This window comes from Rhinolophus sinicus, chromosome 17 (assembly GCF_057876585.1).
Source record: "Rhinolophus sinicus isolate RSI-liver-muscle chromosome 17, RSI-T2T, whole genome shotgun sequence".
Lineage (NCBI taxonomy): Eukaryota > Metazoa > Chordata > Mammalia > Chiroptera > Rhinolophidae > Rhinolophus > Rhinolophus sinicus.
This window is the reverse complement of record NC_142517.1, coordinates 48,043,583-48,069,473: the sequence shown is the minus strand read 5'-3', so window position 1 is coordinate 48,069,473 and position 25,891 is coordinate 48,043,583. Positions and strand designations below refer to the sequence as shown.

The 25,891-nt window shown below is 42.5% G+C and overlaps 1 protein-coding gene across 6 annotated transcripts in view; it reads left to right on the top strand.

The window, feature by feature from the left end:
- ABCC5 (ATP binding cassette subfamily C member 5) overlaps positions 1–25,891 on the top strand; it is a 78,193-nt gene that overhangs the window by 50,329 nt on the left and 1,973 nt on the right. For 5 of the 6 annotated variants that reach the window (XM_019735793.3, XM_088794190.1, XM_074328740.2 and 2 more), the window contains 9 exons: positions 1,010–1,163; positions 1,255–1,383; positions 3,059–3,245; positions 4,676–4,765; positions 7,080–7,269; positions 10,463–10,622; positions 15,810–15,888; positions 24,494–24,607; positions 25,134–25,298. In XM_019735793.3, coding sequence (XP_019591352.1) covers positions 1,010–1,163; positions 1,255–1,383; positions 3,059–3,245; positions 4,676–4,765; positions 7,080–7,269; positions 10,463–10,622; positions 15,810–15,888; positions 24,494–24,607; positions 25,134–25,298 — 1,268 coding nt within the window. The remainder of the gene's footprint in view (positions 1–1,009; positions 1,164–1,254; positions 1,384–3,058; positions 3,246–4,675; positions 4,766–7,079; positions 7,270–10,462; positions 10,623–15,809; positions 15,889–24,493; positions 24,608–25,133; positions 25,299–25,891) is intronic. The other variant, XR_016019738.1, reaches the window with a different exon arrangement.

Here is a 25,891-nt window from a genome sequence, read left to right as displayed (position 1 = left end):
CCAAGATCACACAGCTCTTAGATAACAAAGCTGGAATTGAGCCCAGATCTTTTTGATCCCAACGCTAATGTTTTGACTGTGCAGTGCTGGCTCCATAGAAGGAGTTCATTTTAGATGTTGATAAGCAGTGTAAAGCCATGGCCGGAGGTATCAAGGACTCAAAATTATCACTGATACATGGAACTGACACATGACATGATCCCATCTCTGCTAAACACACATGCTCACACACGCAGAAATGGGGAAAAGACTGAAAGAAAAAAAATCAGTGCCATCGACATGTCTGAGATTTGCATGAAAATACTTCAACCCTTCCCCAAAAAAAGGGTAGGGGGAGGAGATAGCCAAAAAAGAGATGAAGAAAATGTTGACAATTGTTGGAGGATCTGTGCTCTTTGGACTTTTGTGTGTGTTTAAAACTTTCCACGATGAAAAATTTCTTAAATGTTAGCAGTGATTCATTGGCTTTGCTAAGGATAAAGATGATGTGTATTTTCTTTTTTGCATATTTATTTTCCAAATATTTTACAGCAAGCCTATATTATCTTCTAAATGGGGGGAAATGTTTAAAAGTGGTTGAACCAAAAAGAGGGTACAAGGAAAAAGCATAGTTACATTTTCTTGGGACAGAAAAGTTAGAGCAACCAGGTTTCTAGATTTTTTTTTTTTTGGTCAGATTGTTTAAAAGGCAACACCCAAATTTCACATAGGGATTTTAGGGACCCTCTTTTTTGTTTTTAAAAAATATTTGTTTCCTGGGGGGTGGGGGGTGGGAGATGAGGGTAAGGGGGATCGAATATATGGTGATGGAAGGAGAACTGACTCTGGGTGATGAACACACAATGGGATTTATAGATGATGTAATACAGAATTGTACACCTGAAATCTATGTAATTTTACTAACAATTGTCACCTCAATAAATTTAATTAAAAAAAAATATATTTGTTTCCGTTTTCCCTGTTTGTGGACCCCCGCAGCCTGACACTTGTCCCTCTATGATTTCCCTAGTCGATGTGCGCCTGCCGTTCCAGGCTGAGATGTTCATCCAAAACGTGATCCTGGTCTTCTTCTGTGTTGGAATGATCGCAGGAGTTTTCCCATGGTTCCTGGTGGCGGTGGGGCCCCTCATCCTCCTCTTTGCAATTCTACACATGGTGTCCAGGTGAAAAGGAAGCATTCATGTCTTCTTGGGCAGAGGATGGAGCCAGAGTTGCTCGTCTGCCCTCTTGACATAGAACTCGTTCTCTCACCAGGGTCTTGATTCGAGAGCTGAAGCGTCTGGACAACATCACACAGTCCCCTTTCCTCTCCCACATCACATCCAGCATACAGGGCCTTGCCACCATCCATGCCTACAACAAAGGGCAGGAGTTCCTGCACAGGTTAGTGCCCAGGGCGCCAGAGGGCTCGAAGGGGAGCCACCATCCGTGAGTGTAGTGAGAATGGGGGATTATAAAACTCATTACTGAGAGTGTTAGTGATTTACTCGTCTCTGGTTAAAACTCACTTGCTTGGTGGAACTCCCTTCTGAACAAATGAGAAGATAAAAACACAGGTTTGGAGTCTGTTGGCTTTTGGTCTGAATGGCCATATTTAACGGAGTTTTGCTTTTGTTTTGGAACAGTAAAAGATAGTCATTGACATGAGACTGGCATTTTATTTAGTTGTTGAGGATTGTGTATATGTGAAATTTATGTGCCTGGATCATCATTGTGGAGATGTGTTAATACAAAGAGATTGATTGGAGCTAACTTAAATGTCCTTCAATAGAGGACTAATTAAACAGGCTGTGACATACTCGTAGAGTGGAATATTATAAAGCCCTTAAAAAGGATGAGGCAGCTCTATAGGTACTACTGATAATAGAATGATCTCCAAGATATATTAGTGAAAGAGCAAGGTACAGATGTGTGTGCATGCTATTCTATCTTTTTAGTGTGTGTTTGTATATATGACATTTAGCATATCTCTGAAAGGATACACAAGAAACTAATAGTTGCCACTGGAGAGGGAACTGAGTAGCTGGAGGATGGGCAGGAGAAAGACTGACTTTTCATGGTAAAAACTTTTGTAACTTTTACATATTCTGTCCTGTGCATATATTGTCTATTCCAAACATGAAGTAATTCATTTTAAAGAGAAAGTCTAGACTAGAAAGGTTAGGTTAAACAACTCAGAAAAATAATCCTAACTTTAAAATAGTGAAAACAATTAAAATATACAATGATACATACATACATACATTGAAGAAAAATGCTGGGAGGAAATGCAGCAGAATATTAATTCTGGTTTTGGCTGGTAAGATTACGGGACTTTTACATTTTCCTCTCTATTGATTTTCTAAATTTTCTCTAAAGAGCACGTGTCTTATTGTAAGGAGGAAAAGTGATTATAATTTTAAAGCAGAGCACATTGGCTGGGCAAGACTTTCTGCTCTGGAGTCCCAGTTATGTGTGGCACCCGAGCCCTCACATGGGTTATGGTCTGCTCTCTAGTGACAGTGTCTCCCTCCTTCAGTGGCAAAGTTGTCAACATGTGTTTTGCTGTGGTTTGGCTCCTGGTTCATTGCCCCATGGCCTTGGGAAACGGGTACCATTCTGCCCAACGGTGGTATGTCAACAGACAATTTCCACTTTTCCGTATTTAGTCTGAGAGTTTCTTTTTCCTGACCTTTGGCCCTTTCTGCAGTTTGCCTTTGTAACCTCTCTTTGTTTGAGCAAATGACCCCTAACCTAAGACGTTTTTCTAAAGTTTAGCACAGCCTCTTTATTTGGTCTTCTTGCCCCATGCTTTCCCTATGCTCTTAAAGTAGATATTGTTCCCTGACATCTGTAGTATGTTTCTTTGAAAGGGTAAAACTAGAAAACCCCATGTCCTCCTATGTGTGGAGCCTGGAATACTCCGCACTCTTTAAGTTTCCATATCATTCTCCCAGTGACAAACAGGAAGTACTTAAATGTTAGCCCTCTGTCCATAATTTACCAGCACTTTGACATCCTCCTTGACCAGGGTTGCGTGGTACTTCCTTTGCCTCTTACTGCCCTGCCTTCCTCACAGGTACCAGGAGCTCCTGGATAACAACCAGAGCCCTTTCTTCTTGTTCACATGCGCAATGCGGTGGCTGGCTGTGCGGCTGGACCTCATCAGCATCGCCCTGATCACCACCACCGGGCTGATGGTCGTTCTCATGCACGGCCAGATTCCACCGGCCTACGCGGGTCTGGCCATCTCTTACGCTGTCCAGGTCAGTCTCTGGGGTGGAGGCATCACCTTTGCTCATTCGAGTCCTTCGTATGGTGGCCGAGAGGAGGCTGAGCTCGGCTGGGGCGGGGGGACAGGAGAGAGGTAGAAGTGGTACTCAGGAATAAGGGAGTCTGTCTGTTGCGTGTGTTTAAGAAAGAGGTGCTATTTTCTTCATAAGTAATGATTTTGAAAATACATAGTTTCTTAGTTGTAGGTTTCTGTATTCACCACCCTGTCATCTCTGGCCTCTTCCTCGTCTTCTAAGAAATACTAGGTATATCCTTAGTATGCTTCTTATGTGCATTTTATTTTCAGGCTCCGGCTTGTCCCAACACTGTTACCCTCTGGTAAACCTATTGGTTTAAGGTCTTTAAATAGCTCAAAGAAAACTTTAATGGAAGGAAGGGAGGGAGGGAGGGAGGGAGGGAGAGAGGGAGGGAAGAAGGAAGGAAGGAAGGGAGGAAGGAAGAAAGGGAGGAAGGGAAGGACGGAAAGAAGAAAATAAATAGCTCGAAGAAAACTGGCAACTTGAACTCTGATTAGGTATTTGAAGATGTTAAGGAATTAATATTAATGTTTTTAGGTGTCATCATGGCATTGTATTTTTAAAGAATCTATATTTTAGAGAGATAAAAGCTAGGATATTTATGGATAAAATGATAGGATACCTGCGATTTGCTTCCAAATAATACAGAGGGGTGGGGTGCAGAGATGAAACAATATTGTCTGGGAGTTGATAATTTTTCAAATGGATGTTTGGTGCATGGGAGTTTATTATACTGTCCTCTCTCCTCTTGTATATGCGTGGCATTTTTCCATATTGGAAAGATAATAATTGGTCAAAGGAAACCCGAGAAGGGATACGTATCTTCACAGAGTCCCAAAGCTATCTGTCCACATTGTGCAAACTTACATGATTATTGGATGGACAAAAACATGTGTTGTATATGCTGTGTTTCAGCATCCTCAGTCTGCCATGCACAGGGGCTCTACAAGCGCTTTTTGCCCGGCCTTATGTCTCATAACTGACTTTTCTAGAAGCATTCTCACTAGTTGCTCACAGGTTGATATACGTATGTCTCCATTTGTTGTGACTGCCACAGCAGATGTAAATACAAGTATGAAACCAGGAGTTAATTAGTTATACATATGTGTTCTTGGAAGTGTAAAGACAGCCTTTGGATACGGAAAGTTAGTGTCAGCAGTATCGTGATGCTACCGGCATTTGCTGAAAATTATAGAGGATTGGGTGGTAATAGGCATGGCCTTAACTGTTCAGAGAATGACTCAGTTCCTAAAACCAGCTTCTGCATGTGCCCAGTTCATTCTTATGATGGAGTTGTGGTCCCCTAGATGAAGGAGGTTTTCTGGCGTTGGCCTGGCATGTATTGACAATGAACTCTCGCTTGGATTTTTGCTTTCCATGACCAGTTAACAGGGCTGTTCCAGTTCACTGTCAGACTGGCATCCGAGACAGAAGCTCGCTTCACCTCAGTGGAAAGGATCAACCACTACATCAAGGTCAGGCTGCTACGCCCTTTTGCTGCAATCTGCCCCTCCCTGGAGTCCTTTTACGCTTTTACTGCCTCAGGTAGATGTGCAGGGGGAGGGCGCATGTTTTTCTCTGCCTTCTCTTACCCCACAGGAGAGGACCAGCAGTCTCTCTAGTATGTGGAATAGAGGAGAATATCGTAAGAGTTTCTAAGTGTGTTTGTGAATTGTGTGGTCGAGAACTTATGTTCATTAGCTAATTTCCAAAATGTGCAGAATCTTGTTAGCTCAGTTAGTATGACTAATGCAACATTTTTCTTCAACTGTTTAACACCATATATTGTTTTTTTTTTGTTTGTTTTTAAAAATTTTTTTATCGGGAATTATTGGGGAACAGTGTTTTTCCACGACCCATCAGCTCCATGTCAAGTCATTGTTTTCAATCTAATTGTTGTGGAGGGCGCAGGTCACTGGCCCATATAGGAATCGAACTGGCGACCTTGGTGTTATGAGCACTGCGCTCTAACCACTGAGCAAACCAGCCGCCCCACACCATGTACTGTTTTAAATCTTAGTCTAGTTCACTTGTTTTTAACCAGGGTGCCCATTAAGACCCCCTATTGAGCGTTAGGCAAAGACTAACATATGTCTCTCTCTGGAGATTCTGAGGCAGTAGGTCTGGGGTGGGTCCCAGGCTTCTGAAGTTTTAAGAGCTCCATCGCTAATTCTAACCTCCATTCACAGTTTAAAAACCAGTTAATTTAGTTGCCACTGCTATTAGTACCGAGCTCTTCCCACCTTCCCCCATTACCCCTGCAGTCTTGCTGTGGGGAAACATCTTGCTGATGTCCTAGCTGGAACTCTGAAAGCAGCTTTTTATAGAGAGAAGTAGATTCATGAGTAGTTAGGATTCTCAAATGTAACTCAGTTCTCAGAAGTTACCTATTTTGTGAAATGCCCAGGGACTCCATCAGCATTTATATCGTTGTTTATATGGGAAGAATAGATTCCAAGTTCCAAATAATTGACTTATAAGCATAGTGTTGAAAAACTACCCTTTCAGTTGAGAACTAGTGTATTATGTAAACTGCATTTTCTAGCAGAGACATGCTTCACTGATTTGTTTTGACAATGAATTTCATTACTCGTAGGATATTTCTCAGACTTACAAATGATTATTCTGAGAAATGGCACATAGTGATCTAATGTATCTGCTAATAGCTGTTTTGTTTTTTCTATGAGAGGTAGAGGAGCAAAGATTTTATTTTATTAAAGCGGAAGTACCACTCTCTTAGGAGAGGGGGTACCCGAAACTGGGATGCCCCAATAGCTGTTCTTTATGTTTCTACATTAGTCTCTTTGCCCAGTGCTCTGGTCTGTGGATGATACGAGGGTGTATATACGGGTGTGTAGTGTTTGATTTAGTATCGCTGTTGGTGAGAGTCTCTTGCTAGAGAGGTCAGGTGTGTGGTCAGCCGAGGTAGAGTGGACCCTGCCCAAACCAGCCACAATTCTGCAGACTGGCTCCCCATTGCCAGTCCCCAACCTGGATGCCTGTCCCAGAATGGAGTCCTTCCAGCGTGGAGTTTTAGACTTCAGTCTCGACCCCTCAGACCCCTACAGTCTTTCACCCTTTCTTCCCTATAAGGCTATAAGCCCTATGACTAGTTGCCAGAGAGTTTTAAGACATTGAGAGCTGCGACTATTGATAACAATTACAAGCAGTTATATTAAACACAGAATTTTAAAGCTGGAATGATTTCCCAAGATTATTTGGTCCAGTCCCCACAATTTGCAGGTGAGAACTAAGACCTAGAGTGAAGAAGGGAGATACCCAGTTCACACGGCTGTTGGTTGGAAAACTGGGATTTGAGTCTGTGTCTCCTGGATTGACAGATATGTCAGAATGCCAGGATCTCATTAAATGTTCAATCAATGTTAGTGGCCTTCCTTTGGGTTTAGGCCAGTGATTTTCAAATGGTGGAATCCTGTTCTGAGTGGAATATTTTCAGAGATTTCCAATAAAAACTGCTGGGTTGAAGAGAGGTTGAAGGGCTTGTGCCCCACCGTTGGCCTCCAAGGCAATTTTGTGGAAGAATTCCTTAAGACAGAAGGTAGTTTGAAAGTCGCTGAGCTCCCCAAGCCGCTGCTTGGTAGCCATTGTAAACTGCTAAGTGTCAACACAGCAGCCTTTGTACTCTGTCTCTGTCTAGCTCAGTGGTGATAAACATTTACTGCCAGTGGATCTTTCCCAGCAAGGGGCCAGGGCGGCAGCTACTTCTGGGTGGCGCTATGGTTCTCCTGGTTTTTCTTCTCTATGACAAAGCCACGTCTGTGTCCCCAGACTCTCTCTCTGGAAGCACCTGCCAGAATTAAGAACAAAGCTCCCTCCCCTGACTGGCCCCAGGAAGGAGAGGTGACCTTTGAGAATGCAGAGATGAGGTACCAGGAAAACCTGCCTCTGGTCCTGAAGAAAGTGTCCTTTACCATCAAACCCAAGGAGAAGATTGGCATTGTGGGGCGGACGGGATCAGGTAAGGCTATGCCAAGGCCTCCGCAGAGAAACGTTTGAACCCACTGGATTTAAGTTTGGGGCCCACGATTGGCTGTTTATTGAATATTACTCTCATCCCTTCAAACTAAGCCCCTGTAGGTGAGTGACTAGTGTCTCAGGTCTCAGTGGAACCAGTTTTCTAGGTTTATTTTCAACCCTGCTTTTATAACATATCGTGCTTTTTCTAATCGTAAAAGTATACGTTCTCAGTGCAAAACGCATGGAACATGTGGCAAAGTACAAAAGGGAAAAGCACCCATAACCCCACTACCCAGAGCTAATTACTCTTAACATTTTGGTGGATGACTTGTCAGCTGTTTTCTATCAACAGATATGTTTACAAAAATGAGATCATTTTACACGCACTGTTTTATGGCCTGCTTTTAAAACCACCAGGTATTTTCCATGTCGGTTAATATTCTCTGATATGATTTCTATGCAGCATGATATAAAATTCTATTTTATGGATGCACCATAATTTATATTTAATAAGCTCCGATCGTAGGGCACTGAGGTTGCTGTCAATGTTTTACTGTTATGAAGAACACTGCAACGCACATCCTTATTTCTAGGAAGTCAAAATATTTAAAGTCTGTGATATATGGCCAGTGTAGCCTCACGTTTGTTAGAAGCTAACACAGCTCTAAATAAGGAATCTATGTTCCTTTGAAGACAAATTATTTTCTTGATCTGATGTCAGTTGCAAGGAACTAGAGAATAGGCCTTCGTTTTAGGCATTTTACTTCACTCCTTCTTGGAAGTGTATTGTATATTCCCTTTAGGTTTCTAGGGTCAAGACTTCAGTAATTTCTTTCTTTCCCTCTTTTCTGAGCTCCATGCTTCCTTTTCACCGAAACTCTTCTAGCTTTTTTTCTTGTCATTCAAAAAAAAAAAAAAAAAGCCTTTTATCTTTCCTGGCCAATTTACTTTAAAGAACTTGCCAAGAAGAAAAGACAGTCATTTCCTGCTCCCTGTTTGAAGGAATTATTTCATGTCAAAACAAGATACTGCCTTGTTTTTTGGCACTGGAAAGAGAATGCTGAGCCAAGGAGGGTAGCTGTCCTCAAGACTCTTACTTGGCTCTCTCCCTCAAATTCCCTCTGCTACCCTGGCCCCCAGGGGTACCCTGCTTTCCTGGAAGCTCTGACTGATGTCCCTTCCTGTGACCTCCCTTTCACATGGGTAAGACAGACCGAAATTTTCACCAAGACTTGACTAAACTGTTAAGTACTGACAGAAGAGAAATAGATAAGAAAAATAAAATAATTACAAAGTCTAAACTCTGATCCTAATAAGCTTCTTCTGAGGCTCATAGACCCTGGTCCTGCCATGGTTGTGAGGGCTTCATTGCCTTTGTTACCAGCATATTCTATCAGTGCAAAGGTAGTCTAGATTCAGACAACTATAAAGTCTTCCAATCCAGGTGTTCCAAACCTAGGCATCTTTTATTAAGGTGGAACAACTCGACCTGTTTATTTGACCACCATTCCTTTCTTAGCTTGGATCTTAAATGACGGCCTCAACACTGAGGGAGAGTCTCCCTCCCCTTATATCTAGATACGGGACCACTAACCAGATCCCCAATCCTGAATAAAGCCAGTCACTTCTAGTAGGGTAAGTCCTCATTAAGAACTGTCCTGCTATATGGACTTGGGTTTCCCAACTCATTTCTGGTGGATAGATTTGAAGAATCCTGCCTTACGAAGGTGGACGTTTCTCCAGGTTCCTATTAGGTTCTTTGATCGGGGTCGGCCCAGGGGACAAATTCCGACAGCAGACATATGGCTAGAGACCCTGGAGCAAGGCAGGGTATTTGCACGCTCAGTGACCACTGAATAGACGTAGTCATGAAGCTCTCTCATGAGAGGTCTTTCAGAACAGGGAAGCAGGAGGAGGGAGGCACCCAGCATCCAGCCGAGGAAATGTAGTCTAACAGCTAAAATCCTGTAGTTCTAAATCTAAACCATGGGTCTGCATTGCAGAACGGTAGATAGGTAGGACTATGTCAGACTTTTTTGGGGGAGTAGAGGTACTAGATAGAGCTGTATAAATGTTTATATCTTTTGACATAGTAGTTTCATTTCTGAGAATCTATCCCAAGGAGCTCATCTAAGGTAGAAGCAAAGTTTGAGCACTGACGTATGCTGTAACACTATTGTTATTATTATTATTATTATTATTATTATTATTATTTTGCCATTTATGCAATACCACAGTTATACAGTTGCTAACCTTGAGTTCATAGATTTAGCAATCTTTTCCACTTTCAGAGAAAAACGCCCTAACATTATTATAGTACGTTTTAAATAAACTACGTGTCCCAGCAGTAGAGGACTGGACGAGCGAGAGTTCCTCCGCGTGATGGAATATATATTGCAGCCACCAACATTTTATCTTGAAAAGTTAATAACATGGCGGAATGCTTATTATGTAATGTTAAGTGGGAAAAGCAGTTAAAACATTGTATCTCTACCATGATCTCAACTCTGAGAAAAAGTCTAAAAGGAAATGTATCCAAAGTAACAGTGAGATTATGGGAGATTGATGTTATCTCCCTGAATTACACATGTGACTCTTAACGTGAAGATTCAATTAAGGTAAGCTGCTATGCTTGTCAGCATGCTACTGAACCCAAACCTGCTTTTCTAGGACAGTTCCCTGTCATGGTGCAGTCACCCTCAGCCACTCATTTACTCAGGAACTTCTTCCCTTCCCCAGCTGTTGCTGCGCCAATGGGAGGCCTTGTCTTGTTTCTCAGCTACGTTAAAGGGACCAAAGAGCGAGAAGACATGTTGTCCTCTAGTTTGCCATTAGCTCCTTGCTATAAGACCTCTGTTTTCCTCACTTTACCTGAGAAGCATTAAATGCTGTGTACCTGTTCCTAAGGGCAAAGGAAGCATTTTTCCATTTTACTCTCATGAGGTGTCACGATCCGTCTCATTCCTTCTCAGGTTGAAGCTGTGTGACTTAAATGTATATGCTCAGTAGCTCAGTAAAGTTCTTCTTCTTTTTCTGTTTCTCGCTATCGTTTTATATATTATCTGAGTGAATCCGTTGAAATAATGATTGAATAGAAATGGAAAAATACATGATTCGGCCCCGAGAATAAACCAGTTTTGTCTTCACAGAATTTGCTAATGAGCTACTTTTCTGCATGTCTTCTGACTCATTAGGGAAGTCCTCTCTGGGGATGGCTCTCTTCCGCCTGGTGGAGTTATCTGGAGGCTGCATCAAGATTGATGGACTGAGAATCAGTGATATTGGCCTTGCCGACCTCCGAAGCAAACTCTCCATCATTCCTCAAGAGCCAGTGCTATTCAGCGGCACTGTCAGGTGAGGACCTGAGTGAGCTTCATGCCTCATTTCGAGGCCAGCTGAGCTTGGTAGAGCCTCCATGTGGGACTGAGATTGAGTGGACTCTAGTCTAACGCTTTTCCCACTGTTCTGCATGCTTCTCATTGCAGAGGTAGGGGGCGCTCCCCTGTATAGGGCGCCTCATTAACGGAATGGGGTCTGCAGTGTGGTGATTTGAGCTCAGATCTCTGCTCTGTGACTTCGAACAAGTGCATGATGACTCCTAAGATAAAATGGGGATCTCAGTAAGACCTCTTGTGAAGATTAAATACATTTATACAAATCATGCAAACACAGAGCCTGGGAAATGGTGAGCGTTCAGTAAATGGTAGCAGCCCTCTTCAGCCTCATCACCGTCATCCTCCATCTTCCTCCCACTCCACGCTGTCATCTCTCCTAAGTACACTCAAAGTTGCCGTCCTAAGGTGGTTTTCAGGCATTATTATCACTCACATTTTTCCATTTTCCAGTATCTTCCCCCAACTTTGATACCTTGAATGATGCTTCTCTCTGAAATCTGTCAGCAAGCCAAAGATAAAATTTCTCTTCCTGACCTCTTAAAATAGTAACTAAGAAGGAAGTATATTTAATCCCATTATCTTTCCTTATACTTTATCCTACCTTAAGCTTTCGCCTCCTAAAAACAATGGGTTTCCATAATTTGTGTCCATTCCTATTCAAGTTGCCTCTTTCAGAATAAAAACAGCTTTAACTGTATACTTGATTTAGATAGAACTTCTTTTTTAAAAATCACTCTAAAAGTAATATTACCATTTCCTCTTTAATTTTTAGCAGTTTCCGAAAACAGTTGGTACCAACTTAATTTCAAATAACCATGGGCAGTGTTTACACTTGTCTTTAAAACTAGGTCCTCCCCCCAGCTCCATCCCTTCGCTTTAGAAATGTCATTTGAAGTCCCTGATTCAGGGAAGGTTGGTAGATAACTGAATTCTCACATACATTCATGTAGGGACAGCACTCTTGGGTGTGTTTATTGTGGCATTTCTTTAAAACACTAATGAATTTGGGCAGCATCACCACTAATGAATTTGTTGATCACAAGTCATTCCCTTTGGGTATTGAGATAACAAGGTCAAATCAGCAACATCAGAAGAGAATTAGAATTTATTGAAGATTCAGGTCTAAAATTAAGAAATGGAAAGATAGTACCAAATCTGTGCTTCTTTCCTATAGAGCTCTACTTTTAGATGCCACAGGAACACCTCTGAGAATAAAATTGGCCTTGTAATTTTTGGCTCCGGACAAAAGAACCATATTTTTCTTCATTTTTTTAAACATCATTTGGAAGCGAGGAAGTAAGGGCATGTTAAATGTTAGACTTCCCTTGAATATGCTGCCACCAAGAAGCCTCAGTGTTCATTTCAAAAGTTTACAGTATTTCCTATGGGTCTGTGAATCAGGGCTTCTGGAGTTAATGGTAAAGAATTGACCTGCTGGCATGTGCCGCTGGGCTTTGTAGAATATCATGGAAGCACAGCTTTTGTGGGAGTTGGGCCATTTGTTATCAGCTCCATAGACATGTTGCCACTTGGTGAACAAGCTCAGTCTCTGGTGTGCTAATGCCCTGGGGTTTTAGTTATGGAGCTCAGAGTGCTATTTGGGCTCAGCTCTGCAAACTTAGGAAATCATGTAAGTTTCATTTTCCGCCAGCTGTAATTTTGGCTTTTTAAGCCAGTGGTAGACACTGAAGACAAAGTCCCAGACCTTCTATCCTCCTATATCCTCTCAGTTTTCTTAGAGATCCCAAAGAACATTCAGCTTTTGGAGTTCTTTTGCTTTTCTTAGAAAATTAGAAAGCCTATATAATGAGTTTCCCAAAGCAAGGGCAGGATAGATCAGCTATTTCCTCAGCTTCCTCCTAGAGACTCCAGATTTGGAGACTGTATCTCCATCACCACTAACCAGCACTGAGGATGGGTATATCTTCTTGGGATACCAACATGCAATTAAAACATATAAGGACCTCTTAGTGGGAAAGCAAGGTAAAACCAAAATGAAACAAACAAAACTCAAAAAAAGTCACAAGATAAAAGTGCTGGAATAGTTCTGCATACAGACAGCCTACAATCTAAATGATAGACCAGACCATATGGGGGCACACCCCACCCCAGATTAGCCAGAATATCAGTCCATTCCAATAGCTGTGGCCAGTGCCTTTCCTCTGCCTTTTGCCCTGATAGTTGGCTCCAAGAAGAGAGGTCCCTTTTCATCCAGCCCTAAACAAACGACTTTCCTTCGTTCATGGCCTTGGCAATCCTTTTCTTCCTCCAGAGGGCCCTGTGCTTCCTGGTGTGAGGAAGCCTATCTCTGACTCTGCCCTAACCAGCCCCTGCTGGAGCGCTTTGCATCCTTGTAGATGGTCGCAGCCTAGCTCTGCTGGGGGTTAATCTGTCCCTCAGTGAGACTCACTGACTGCAGCTGTCACTACAGTCTGTCTGAGTCTTCTTCAGTCTCCTTGTGGGGAGACAAGCACCTTCTCAGCCCCTGGAGCACCTCTGCCTGGTGTCCATTTGTTAGCAAGAAGCAGTGTCCTCATTTCTTCCTTTTCAGATGCCCTCACTCCTTTTTGATCTGCCCATTATTATTATTATTTTAAAGGAATATCTCTAGCTCTCAGCTCATGATCACAGCAACAATGCCCACAAGTGACTCTTTCTGTTTTGGTTTATTCTGGGCCCAAACGCCTTCAGACAGAAGCAGCTAACACTCTAGATGGAATGGAAGTTGCTCCAAATTTGAAGCAGGTTCTTAGAGTCCAAAGGTCTTTCAGTTGTCTCTAAATTATTCTATTGCTTTGGGGAGCCTTCCCTTCCTCCCTCCCTCCCTCCCTCCCTCCCTCCCTCCCCCCTCCTCCCTCCCTCTCTCTCTCTCTCTCTCTCTCTTTCTGTCTTTCTTTCTTTGTCTTAGTGGAACTGGTAAGAACTTCCAAAAGACTCTTGTAAAGAGCTCTAAGGAATTTTTAGGTCATCAACAAATCAGACCACCTTCCTCTTTAAATAAGAGGGCTCTTCCTACATGTCAGGCCTTTGAAGATCAGTCTTCCCCATTCAGACCTTTCACAGATAGGACTTCACCAGAACAATTTCTGATCCTGGTTATTCAGGATCCTGGGTTATCGTGTCCACTTGGAAAATGCATGAATACATGAGTCAGAAAACCACCAAACATTGGAACCAGACACCTAACATGTCCAGATGTACGTTGTCAGTTTAACAGCTGCCAGTTATCGAGTGTCCACTGTGTTCCAGGCACTGTACATACACTATCTACTGTTTACAATAACCTACCAAGCCATCTCACTGCATCCCCATTTTATAGCTGAGCCGTAATTTGTCTAAAGTCATGTAGGTGGTAAGAGGCAGAGCAGAGATTTGAGCCCAGTCTGCTCAGATCCTGTGTGTGTACACACTTTCTCTCCACTGTACGGCTCTTTGCTCCTGTTATTACCTAAATACTTAAGTTGTGACATATTAATACCTCTTATCAGGAAGTCAAATAAGGATGAGAGAAATAAGTTCTTGTATTCATACAAAAAATACTAGATGGTGTACGTGGGATACAGCTGTGAATAAAATCCAGACAGTGATCCTGATCCAATGGGGCAGAGAGACGAAGGAACAGAGTGATGAGTGCCATGGTAAGGGTGACAGAGGGACAGCTCATCCAGACTTGAAGGGTCAGGAGACGCTTCCTAAAGAAGCATCTAAGATGAGCCCTGAAGGACGAGGAGGAATCGTGGCCAAGGAATAGCGATGATGGTGATGATAACAGCCTTCCAATCGCTCTCACATTCACAGTGCCCACCCAGAAGCAGGGGCTCTTACAGGTGCTTTATACCCGTGACGTGTAGTCCTCACAACAGCCTTTCGATGAGGTCCTCTTTTATCCTGTCTTGCACATGAGGAACGGAAGCATGGTTAGGCCCCCGGGGCAGGCTCACATAGCTGTCATTGATAGAAGCTGTAGAGGAATCAACCAGCCTGGCTCCAGAGCCCTGGCTTTTACCATCGTCTCTCTAGTACAAGGGTGGGGAGAGGTGTGCATGTTCCACGTAGGGGGGAAGCACATGTGCCAAGGGCAAGAGGCACAAGAGAGCAGGGTCAGGTTGAGTCTCCAGAGACAGCCCAGAGGACATGGCGAAGCAGGTTTCAGCCTTCCTCGTGGACTCAGGTGAGCCCCTCTGTGATGGTGACCTGCTTGTCCTTGCATGCCTGTAATTAGTAACCCCAGACATGGGGATAAATGAGGCACAGAGCTAAAAAGATTTTCCCATATGCCAAGCATAATTTATGAGCAAAGCAAATTATACCTAATACCTTTCAGAGTACTAGTGTCATAAACATCATGTTTAGATTGAGACAAGACCCCCCAAATTAATGTGACATCCCAATTTCCACCAAATATCTGTTCCACTACTACCTCTCTACCCTCATCCTTCACGACCAAGATCTTTTTCTCCTGTCTGTAACATTTCCAAAAATGTCTAGTCCTATTCTTTTGGTGTCCTTGATTTCCGTGTAGCAGGTACTGTGAGGACAGGAAGCAAGAAGAGTTCCCAAGCTGGTTTTCTGAACCAGTGAAATCCTTCCTCTTCATTTGCCCTTTATTCTAATTTCCCTCTGCCTTTCTCCTGGATCTGCTCCTTTTCCTGGTCAGCTAGCTGTTATCGGGTCCCTGCTCTCACCCTGGTATATCAGAAAGAAAAAGGGCATTTTCCTAAGTTTGTACGTAGAGATGTATTTTAATATGTATATGCATAGGAAAAAATCTAGAATATATGCCAAAATGCTAACAGTGTTTGTTTTTAGGGGTGTGATTAGAGGTTAATTAAAGGTTAAAACGTATTGGTTTTTGTTTTGTGTTTTGCATATCTATATTTCTTAATGTTTTCTCTATAACTGTTATAAAAGTTAAAATAAAACAAAGCTTTACAAAAAAAGCAAGGGAGACCCTGTCTGTTCTCAGAGGCAGTGCTGCTGTCTCAGCTTCCACCTCTGGCTATTTGGGGAATGAGCCATCTGTGAACTTAACGGGAGTTAAGCCCTCCTTTTTCCATGCGTGTTTAAACTTTTGTCTCAGACAGCCTTTGCAGTATTGTCGCTTACATGTTGGTCACTGAGAAATTCCTGTTATGCTTCTCCCTAGATCAAATTTGGATCCCTTCAACCAGTACACTGAAGACCAGATTTGGGATGCCCTGGAAAGGACACACATGAAAGAATGTGTAAGTAGAGGTTGATGGAGACTCAGATATGGCTATTGCCTGTGTCAACATGCAGGGGAGGGGAGGTGTTGGCAAAGGGGCAATGGCTTCTGCCCTGTCAGGGAGAGGGCTGCCCCTCCAGCCCTCACCCTGAAGCCAGATGGTTCGGTTTCTCTCTGTGTGTCCCTGGCACCTTTTGGGCTGCTGCCCCAGCGCTGGACCTCAGAGCCCGTGAGTCTGTCAGCAAGCTTGCCATTTCACTGCCCAGTGGAGCTAAGTGACACTTGGAATGAGGAGCTTTACTACGTGATCTCGTGTACTGTGGGCACGAGTGCTGTCTTCCTGATGGCCGTGCTTTTTGGCCCTGCATGTGGGCAAGCAGTGTCTCTTTGTATTCCAACTGAGAATATGTTACATGTCAAAAGGAAAGAATATGCTTATTGCCTAACCATCAACACCACCATCTGTGCTGGATATTGTATGACACGAGTTATCAATGGCAAGCTGTTTCTCCCCAAATATGCTCTGTCCCAGGATATGTGTACATATCAAGACTTCATGTACAAGACTAGAAATACCAGGATGCCCACGCCATGTTACTCCTTATTTCTCCTAGCCTGTGGCTGTAAGCTGAGAAATCTCTCCTAAGATACTGCCATGACTGTTGAAGAGAAATAAGATGCAAAGGTTCAAGGCTTCTTAGAAAGCAAAAAAGATTATCCTGTGAGAGTTAATCCATATCAGCTTCTGCTTGTATTTAAACCACTCCTCTTAGATGGCATCGTTTTGACAACCTTAAAGCAAAAATGTATGTTGAGGGAAAAAATTCAATCTCCTTTTGGTGGAATTTTCCTATTTAGGCCAGTAGCTACTTCACAGCCCTGAAACCTGGCTGAAGGTAGCTATTCTGGGACCTGAGGCATTTAAAAATCTGGGACCTCTTCTTACTTTAAGCAAATAAAAATAAGTAAAACATCAACAACAACAACAACAAAACACGAAGAAGAATGCGTAAGTAAAGAACTGAGGGCAAGCTTTGCTGGAATTTCAAGGGTGGAAATGCAGCGATGCTGTGGTCATTCGTGAGCCTTCTTGGGCTGCTTCTGTCCAGCCTGGCATGACCCTCTACTTCCAGGATGTCTGTGGAGGAGCACTTTAGAGCAGGGTTTCCCAGGCATTTCAGAAAGGGCATAAACGTTGATATTTCCTGACCCTCGCCTCTCCCCCCCAAGCCCATGATCAAATTGCCCTTTTCACTATCCATTGATTATGAAGATATAAATGACAACCACTCAGCACTCACTAATGCTTGTAAATTAATTTATATTTTATTAATCATAACAGTATAGCAGGCTTTTGAAGCATCTATATATGTGCAAAAGATATATCACTGATTGAGTCTGCGGAAAACATGCGGTATGCATATAGATTCATAGACCTCTTAGGGTAGCTCAGCCGGTGCCCTCCAGGGGCCAGTCTACAGATCACTACCCCTCCCCTGGAGGAGGTGCTCTCACGCCCCTGTGCTAAGTGAAGCTCAGGGTCCCCTGTTTTACCTCTTTCAGGTTGGGCGTCCTCAAACAATTACATTTGGAGAATAGGTTCTATAGCTTACCAAAAGAGGTTTGACAGCCATGGGCCTGTCAAGCTGTACACATCAGAAAGACAGCAGTTTTGTTTACCCCATCTCCCAGTGACCCAAAAATTAGGGCCACTCTCTGCCAGGATTTGGAGACATGAAAATAATTGGAGAGAGGATCCCTCAGGGGAAAATGCCGACTGTCCTCCAGTCTTCCCACTGATGCCACACTCCTCAGTCTGCCCCCTGTGTATCCCCAAGGCCCCCCGAGTCACTGTCCCTCCGCTGGAGCCCAAGTCTTGGGGACGCAGCCCGTATCTGCGGCTTTGGGGACGCAGCCCGCATCTGCGGCTTTGGGGACGCGGTCCGTATTTACGACTGTGGAAATGCAGTCTGCACCTGTGGCAGTGGAAAAGCATCCGGCATCCGCAGATGCAGAGACGCAGGGGATCCCAGGACAGAACGGAGAACACAAAAGCCAGGAGGTGGGCTCTTTCCCTGTGTCCCACAGCTGATCTCTCCTGCCGAGGGGGCAGCATATCCAGCATTTGAGGCAATAACCTCAGTGAGACCTCCAGTTGGGCCCTAGGCCGGACAAAGGACACAAACTCCATACCTGGGCCCCTCCCCCTGCTCTTGCAATCCTACCCCCACCCTTCCAGGGACTTAAACTGGCCCCTGAACTGAGGAGTCGTGTCAGATTACAGAGGAGCCTTAGTGCTCAGACTCTGGGAAGACTGGTGTGCAGCTCTGACCCAGGGAAGAGGCTGGGAAGAGTGTGATTTTTGCTGGGCTGGGAGAGAGAAGACCCCTCCATCCCCAGCCCCAACCCTTTCTGGCCTGCCTAGGGCAGGGCAATTACAACTTCAGAGGCACTCCCAGGGGTCAGCAGTAAGCAGCAGACACAGCTCTGGGCTTTCAGCAGCTCAGAAATCTCCCACCCGCCACACACACACAAACACACACACACACACACATGGAAGAGGTGCCCTAAGACTCAGGAGAACTGGACACAGGGCTGGTGGTGCTACTCTCAGTGTGCATATGTGCAGGCAAGAGCAGAAACTGCACTGACTTTGTAGAAACTACCATCCAGACCCCTCAGCCCCACGCATCTAAATCTGCAGTCCCAACGTCACTCTGGGCACCAGCTAACTGGCTCTGCCTGCACAATACGCAGAGGACTCTTTGGTACAGCAGAGGACAACCTGGAGATTACTTGGTGGGCTTAAGCCAAGACTGGCGCTGCTTTTTGTTTTGTTTTGTTTTGTCTTTATATCTTTGATATCTTTGCCTGTGTTGAGTGGGGGTTGTCGGTTGTTTTTACATGTGAAGGTATTTGATTTTTTCTTTGTTGTTGTTGTTGTTGTTGTTGTGCTTGGTGATTTGCTTTGTTCTGAAATTGCCCTACCACGGCCCAGCTTAAGAGGCACAAGATTCAACACACCCAGAGGACAACTCCAGACCAAACCAGAGTACTACCAGGTTTGACCTACAAGTAAAACACCCAGAGGGAAGCCTTTACAGTCACAAGAGCCCATAGAGGCCAAACCACATTTAAGCGTTCAACCCTCACACAGCAGAACACCCTGCGGTGGGCAGAGCCAAGTCTCACAACTAGTCAGCCTAGGAGTTAACCCCACCTACTCACAAGTGAAAAGCAATTAAAGATCTTCTTTAACAGGACAGTATACACAACACAGGAGTCAGCTTTGGAACACACGCAGAGGAGAAGAATGAAGTAGTGCAAGTCAAATATAAAGGACACATACTACATAAGATAACCCAGCAAGAACTAAGAACTCTAAGGGATCTACCTAATACATCGAAGCAAACACAGAGAGTCAGCTAGAATGGGGAAACAAAGAAACATGTCCCAAATAAAAGAACAGAAGAAACCTCCAGAATTGGAACCAAATGAAACAGAGGTAACCAACCTATCAGAGACAGAGTTCAGAACACTGATGATAAGAATGTTTAAAGAACTTAGAGATGACATAAAGAAGGATAGAGAAATCATAACGAACAACCAGTTAGAACTAAAGAACACAATTATTGAAATAAAGAACTCACTTGAAGGAATTAACAGCAGGTTAGATGAGGCAGAGGATCAAATCAGCGACTTAGAAGACAAGTTAGCAGAGATCACCCAAACAGAACAACAGAAAAACAAAAGAATAAAAAACAATGAAGATGGTTTAAGAGACCTCTGGGATAACATCAAGTGCAACAACATGCGCATCATAGGAATACCAGAATGTGAAGAGAGGAAGCAAGGGATTGAGAACATATTTGAATAATGTCCGAAAACTTCCCTAACCTGATGAAGGAAACCAACATACAAGCCCAGGAAGTATAGAGAGTTCCAAGCAGGATAAACCCAAACAGGTCCACACCAAGACACATTATAGTTAAAATGGCAAAGGTTAAAGACAAAGAGAAAATACTAAAAGCAGCAAGAGAAAGACAGAGGGTTACATACAAGGGAACTCCCATAAGACTGTCAAATGACTTTTCTACAGAAACATTGAAGGCCAGGAGGGAGTGGCAGGAGATACTCAAAGTGATGGAAAACAAAGGCCTACGACCTAGATTGCTTTATCCAGCAAGGCTATCATTTAAAGTTGATGGAGAGATAAAGAGCTTCCCAGAAAAGAATAAGCTAAAGGAATTTATTACCACCAAGCCAGCACTGCAAGAAATACTAAAAGGACTTCTGTAAATAGAAGAAAGATGAAAACAATCTAACTACAAATTTAAAAATGGCAATAACTATATACCTATCAATAATCACTTTAAATGTAAACGGATTAAATGCTGCAATCAAGAGACATAGGGTGGCTGAGTGGATAAGAAAGCAAGACACTTGTATATGCTGTATACAAGAGACTCACCTCAGATCAAAAGACACATACAGGCTGAAAGTGAAGGGTTGGAGGAAGATATTTCATGCAAATGGAAATGAGAAAAAAGCTGGAGTTGCAATACTTATATCTGACAAAATAGACTTTAAAATGAAGAACATGTTAAAAGACAAAGATGGGCACTATATAATAATAAAGGGATCGATCTGACAAGAGGACATAACCCTAGTAAACATCTATGCACCCAACGTAGGAGCATCTAAATATATAAAACAGATATTGACTGACATAAAGACAGAGATCAACAGTAACACTATCATAGCAGGGGACTTCAACACACCTCTGACAACAAGGGACAGGTCTTCCAGACAGAAAATCAATATGGAAACAACAGCCTTAAATGACACATTGGACCACTTGGATTTAATCGATATTTTCAGAGCATTTCACCCCAAAGCTGCAGAATACACGTTCTTCTCAAGCGCACATGGAACATTTTCCAAGATAGACCATATGTTAGGCCACAAAACAAGTCTTGATAAATTTAAGAAAATTGAAATCATACCAATTGTCTTCTCTGACCACAGTGCTATGACATTAGAAATGAACTACAGGAAAAAAACTGGAAGACACACCAATTCATGGAGGCTGAATAACATGTTACTAAATAATGAATGGGTCAACCAGGAGATCAAAGAAGAAATCAAAAGATATCTTGAGACAAACGAAAATGAAAACACGATGACCCAAAATCTATGGGATGTCGCGAAAGCAGTCCTAAGAGGGAAATTCATAGCATTGCAGGCCTACCTAAAGAAACAAGAAGCATCATTAATCAACAGTTTATCTTTACACTTAAGGGGTCTGGAAAAAGAACAGCAAAATAAGCCCAAAGGAAGTACAAGGAAGGAGATAATAAAGATCAGAGCGGAAATAAATGAAATAGAAACCAGAAAAACAATACAAAAGATCAATGAATCCAAGAGTTGGTTCTTAAAGAAGATAAACAAAATTGACAAACCTTTAGCCAGACTCATTAAAAAAAAGAGAGAGAGGGCCCAAGTTAATAAAATCAGAAATAAAAGAGGAGAAGTGACAACAGACACCGCAGAAATACAAAAAATTTTAAGAAATTACTATGAGCAATTATATGCCAACAAATTTGACAATCTGGAAGAAATGGACAATTTTCTAGAGGCGTACAACCTTCCAAGACTAACTCAAGAAGAAATAGAAAACCTGAATAGACTGATTAACACCAGGGAAATTGAATCCGTAATCAACAATCTCCCAACAAACAAAAGCCCTGGACCAGATGGCTTTACAGGTGAATTTTACAAAACGTTCAAAAAAGAATTATCACCTATTCTCCTCAAGCTCTTCCAAAAAATCCAGAAGGAGGGAAAACTCCCAAACACTTTTTACGAAACCACTATTACCCTGATCCCAAAATCAGACAAAGACACCACAAAAAAAGAAAACTACAGGCCGATATCTCTAATGAATATAGATGCAAAAATCCTCAACAAAATATTAGCGAACAGAATTCAGCAATATATTAAAAAGATCATACACCATGATCAAGTGAGATTCATCCCTGGTATGCAAGGGTGGTTCAACATCCGCAAATCAATTAATGTGATACACCACATTAACAAAATGAAAAATAAAAATCACATGATCATATCAATAGATGCAGAAAAAGCATTTGACAAAGTCCAGCAGCAATTTATGATAAAAAACCCTTAAGAAAGTGGGAATAGAGGGATCATACCTCAACATAATAAAGGCCATATATGATAAACCCACAGCTAACATCATACTCAATGGGGAAAAGCTAAAACCATTCCCCTTAAGATCAGGAACAAGGCAAGTTGCCCACTTTCTCCACTTCTATTCAACATAGTGCTGGAAGTTCTAGCCACAGCAATCAGACAAGAAAAAGAAATAAAAGGCATCCAAATCGGTAAGGAGGAAGTAAAATTGTCATTATATGCAGATGATATGATACTATATATAGAGAACCCTAAAGACTCCACCAAGAAACTATTAGAGCTGATAGATGAATTTAGTAAAGTAGCAGGATACAAAATTAATATTCAGAAATCAGTTGTATTTGTATATACCAGTAATAAAACATCAGGAGAAATTAAAAAAAACAGTCCCATTTACAATTGCTCCAAAGACTATAAAATACCTGGGAATAAATTTAACCAAAGAAGTGAAAGATCTGTAAAACAGACACATAGATCAATGGACTAGAATAGAGAGTCCAGAAATAAATCCATGCCTATATGGCCGTTTAATCTACGACAATGGAAGCAAGAATGTACGGTGGGGTAAAGACAGTCTATTCAATAAATGGTGCTGGGAAACCTGGACAGACAGATGCAAAAAAATGAAGCTGGACCACCTCCTTACACCATATACAAAAATAAGTTCAAAATGGCTTAAAGACTTAAATGTAAGATCTGAAACCATAAAATTCCTGGAAGAAACTTCACAGACATTACCCAGAGTAACATTTTTACTGATATATCCCCTCGCGCGAAGGAAGTAAGAGAAAAAATAAACATGTGGGATTACATCAAACTAAAAAGTTTTTTTCACAGCAAAGAAAACCATCATTAAAACAAAATGGGAGCCTACTGAATGGAAAAAGATATTTGCCAATGATATATCTGATAAGGGGTTAATATCACAAATTTATTAAAAACTCACTCAACTCAACTCCGAAAAAATAACCCAATTAAAAAATGGGCAGAGGACATGAAGAGACATTTTTCTAAAAAGGACATACAGATGGCAAACAGACATATGAAGAAATGCTCAACCTCACTAACCATCAGAGAAATGCAAATAAAAACCACAATGAGATACCACCTCACCCCTGTCAGAATGTCTATCATAATAAATCAACAAACAACAAGTGCTGGCGCAGATGTGGAGAAAAAGGAACGCTTGTGCACTGTTCGTGGGATTGCAGATTGGTGCAGCCACTGTGGAAAACAGTATGGAGGTATCTCAAAAATCTGAAGTTGGAACTACATTATGATCCAGCAATTCCACTCCTAGGTATCTATCTGGAGAAATACAAAACTCTAATTCAAAAATCTTTACGCACTCCTATATTTATTGCAGCACTATACACAATAGCCAAGACATGGAAACAACCGAAATGCCCATCGGTAGACAACTGGATTAAGAAACTGTGGTACATTTATGCAATGGAGTATTATGCAGCCATAAAGAAGACAGAAATCTTACCATTTGCAGCAACATGTATGGACCTAGAGAACATTATGTTAAGTGACATAAGTCAGACAGAGAAAGACAAATACCATATGATCTCCCTTATATGTGGAATCTAAAGAAAATAATAAGTGAATGAACTAATCAGAAACAGTTTTAGAGACATAGAGGAAAAACTGAGGGTTGCTAGATGGGCGGGGCAGTGGGGATAAAGGGGAAGGTGAGGAGATTAGAAACAGTCAGTAACCACGAGATGGCCACGGGGTTTTGAAAATTAATTTGGGGAACGTAATCAATAATGTTGTAAAGATTTTGTAGGGTATCTGATGGACACTTGTCCCATTTGGGAGACCACCTCAGGGATGATGTAGATGCCTGATCACTGCACTGTACACCTGAAGCTGAACAATAATGAATGCCAACTATAATTTTATATGTGTGTGTGTGTTTGTGTGTGTGTATGTGTATATGTATGTACTTACAAGAAGCGGAGTACAGCATTAGGAATAGAGACAGTGGAAATGTAATGGCTGTGTGTGATGTCAGAGGGATAATGGAGGGGGGGTGGGGTTCACACAGTGTGAGGGATATAAATGATAAACATCTAAGTATTACTTTGTCTTGTGTACCTGAAACTAATTTTTAAAAAAACCAAACAAACGGAAAAGAATTGGAATGTTCAGGACATTTTGACGGTATGAGCTAACAGAATAGTACATTTGAAGTAGGGTCTGTCCTGGGAAGTGTGGTCCTGGTGCACATGCTAGTCCCACCTGTGCCTTCTTTCCAGATGAGCCAGGTTCTTGGCTAGTACTTCCTTCATCTGTTTCAGAATAATTTACCTTAACTATTGGATTTTTGGAAAATGTAATGGATCTTTTTTCAAAATTTACTTTTTTACCCTTCTAATTTCTGCTTTCTTTCTCCCCAGATTGCTCAGCTACCTCTGAAACTTGAATCTGAAGTGCTGGAGAATGGGGAAAACTTCTCGGTGGGGGAACGGCAGCTCTTGTGCATAGCCAGAGCGTTGCTCCGTCACTGTAAGGTAAGGTAGTCGGGTGGGTGCTGGGGAAGGGGAGCAGCAGAAAAGAACGGGAAGGTAGAAGAACAGCCCTTCCTTGTGGCATGAGGTCCAAAGGCATTCCTGGCTCTGAGCCCAGTGGCACTTTTTTAAGAGAATGCCCGGAGATGTTTCTGGATTAACCCTGACACAATTTGCGTATATGGGTGTTTTTTGTTTTTAACTTCCCTGGGCCTTCAGTGTCCAAGGGCGACTTTTGTTTCTGGCCAATGAGATTATCATACTGCTCAGAGTTAGAGCACATAGGGTGAGCATTTTGTTCGATGCGTATTACATGCATATCCTTTTATTTATAGGCATCAAGGCAAACATGGGTTTGAAGTTATATCAATTCTAAGCAAAACAGTAGTTTTACATATGTGTGTAACCTACTTAGAAAAAACAATATATGGTGTTAAATTCAAATACTAAAATACATTTTAGTAAAGCCTAAATTAACCAGAATGCTTAAGGAGTTCGTTAGATCCTTTTTTCCTCTCTTCCCTGGCAGATTCTGATTCTAGATGAAGCCACAGCTGCCATGGACACGGAGACAGACTTACTGATTCAAGAGACCGTCAGAGAAGCGTTTGCTGACTGCACTATGCTGACGATTGCCCATCGCCTGCATACAGTCCTGGGCTCTGATAGGATTATGGTGCTGGCCCAGGGACAGGTACTGAGCCCCGAGGGACCTGGGCTCTATGTGACCTTGTCTGGGAGGAAGAGTGGCCCCTGGCAGGACTCAGCTGATTGGCATCTCAGCGTGTTCTAAGCATCCATAGCGGCTCTGGTCTGGTTGCTATTGGCAGGGATGCAGCCCTCCCAATCAAGAGACAGAGTCAGAATCACTCTTGGGTTCTCATGTTGCTTGTGAACAGTGACACTTTGACTTAGGTCAGAGAGCCTGTGTATGTAGTAATTCGTTCACATACACAAGAATTACCCGAGGAGTATTGAGACTAGAATTACCCAAGGTGTATTGAGGCTAGCCACCATGTGTTGCTTGCTTTTTACAACCATGTGGTAACAAACTTCATATCCTGCTGTTCCAAGCTTTCCTACAATCTGGCCCAGGCTAGCCTTCTTCATTTCCCTCTTTCCTTGCAGGTGCTGTTAGCTATAGACAATCTTGCAATGATCACATTTTGATTATTGTATTTATTCCATCCCCTTGCAGGGCAAAGGCATGGGACACAACCTTGGCAGCAAGGGAGGCTGGGAAAGTATGTGGCGTTGTCAGCCACCATCATGGGAGGCAGGTTCTGC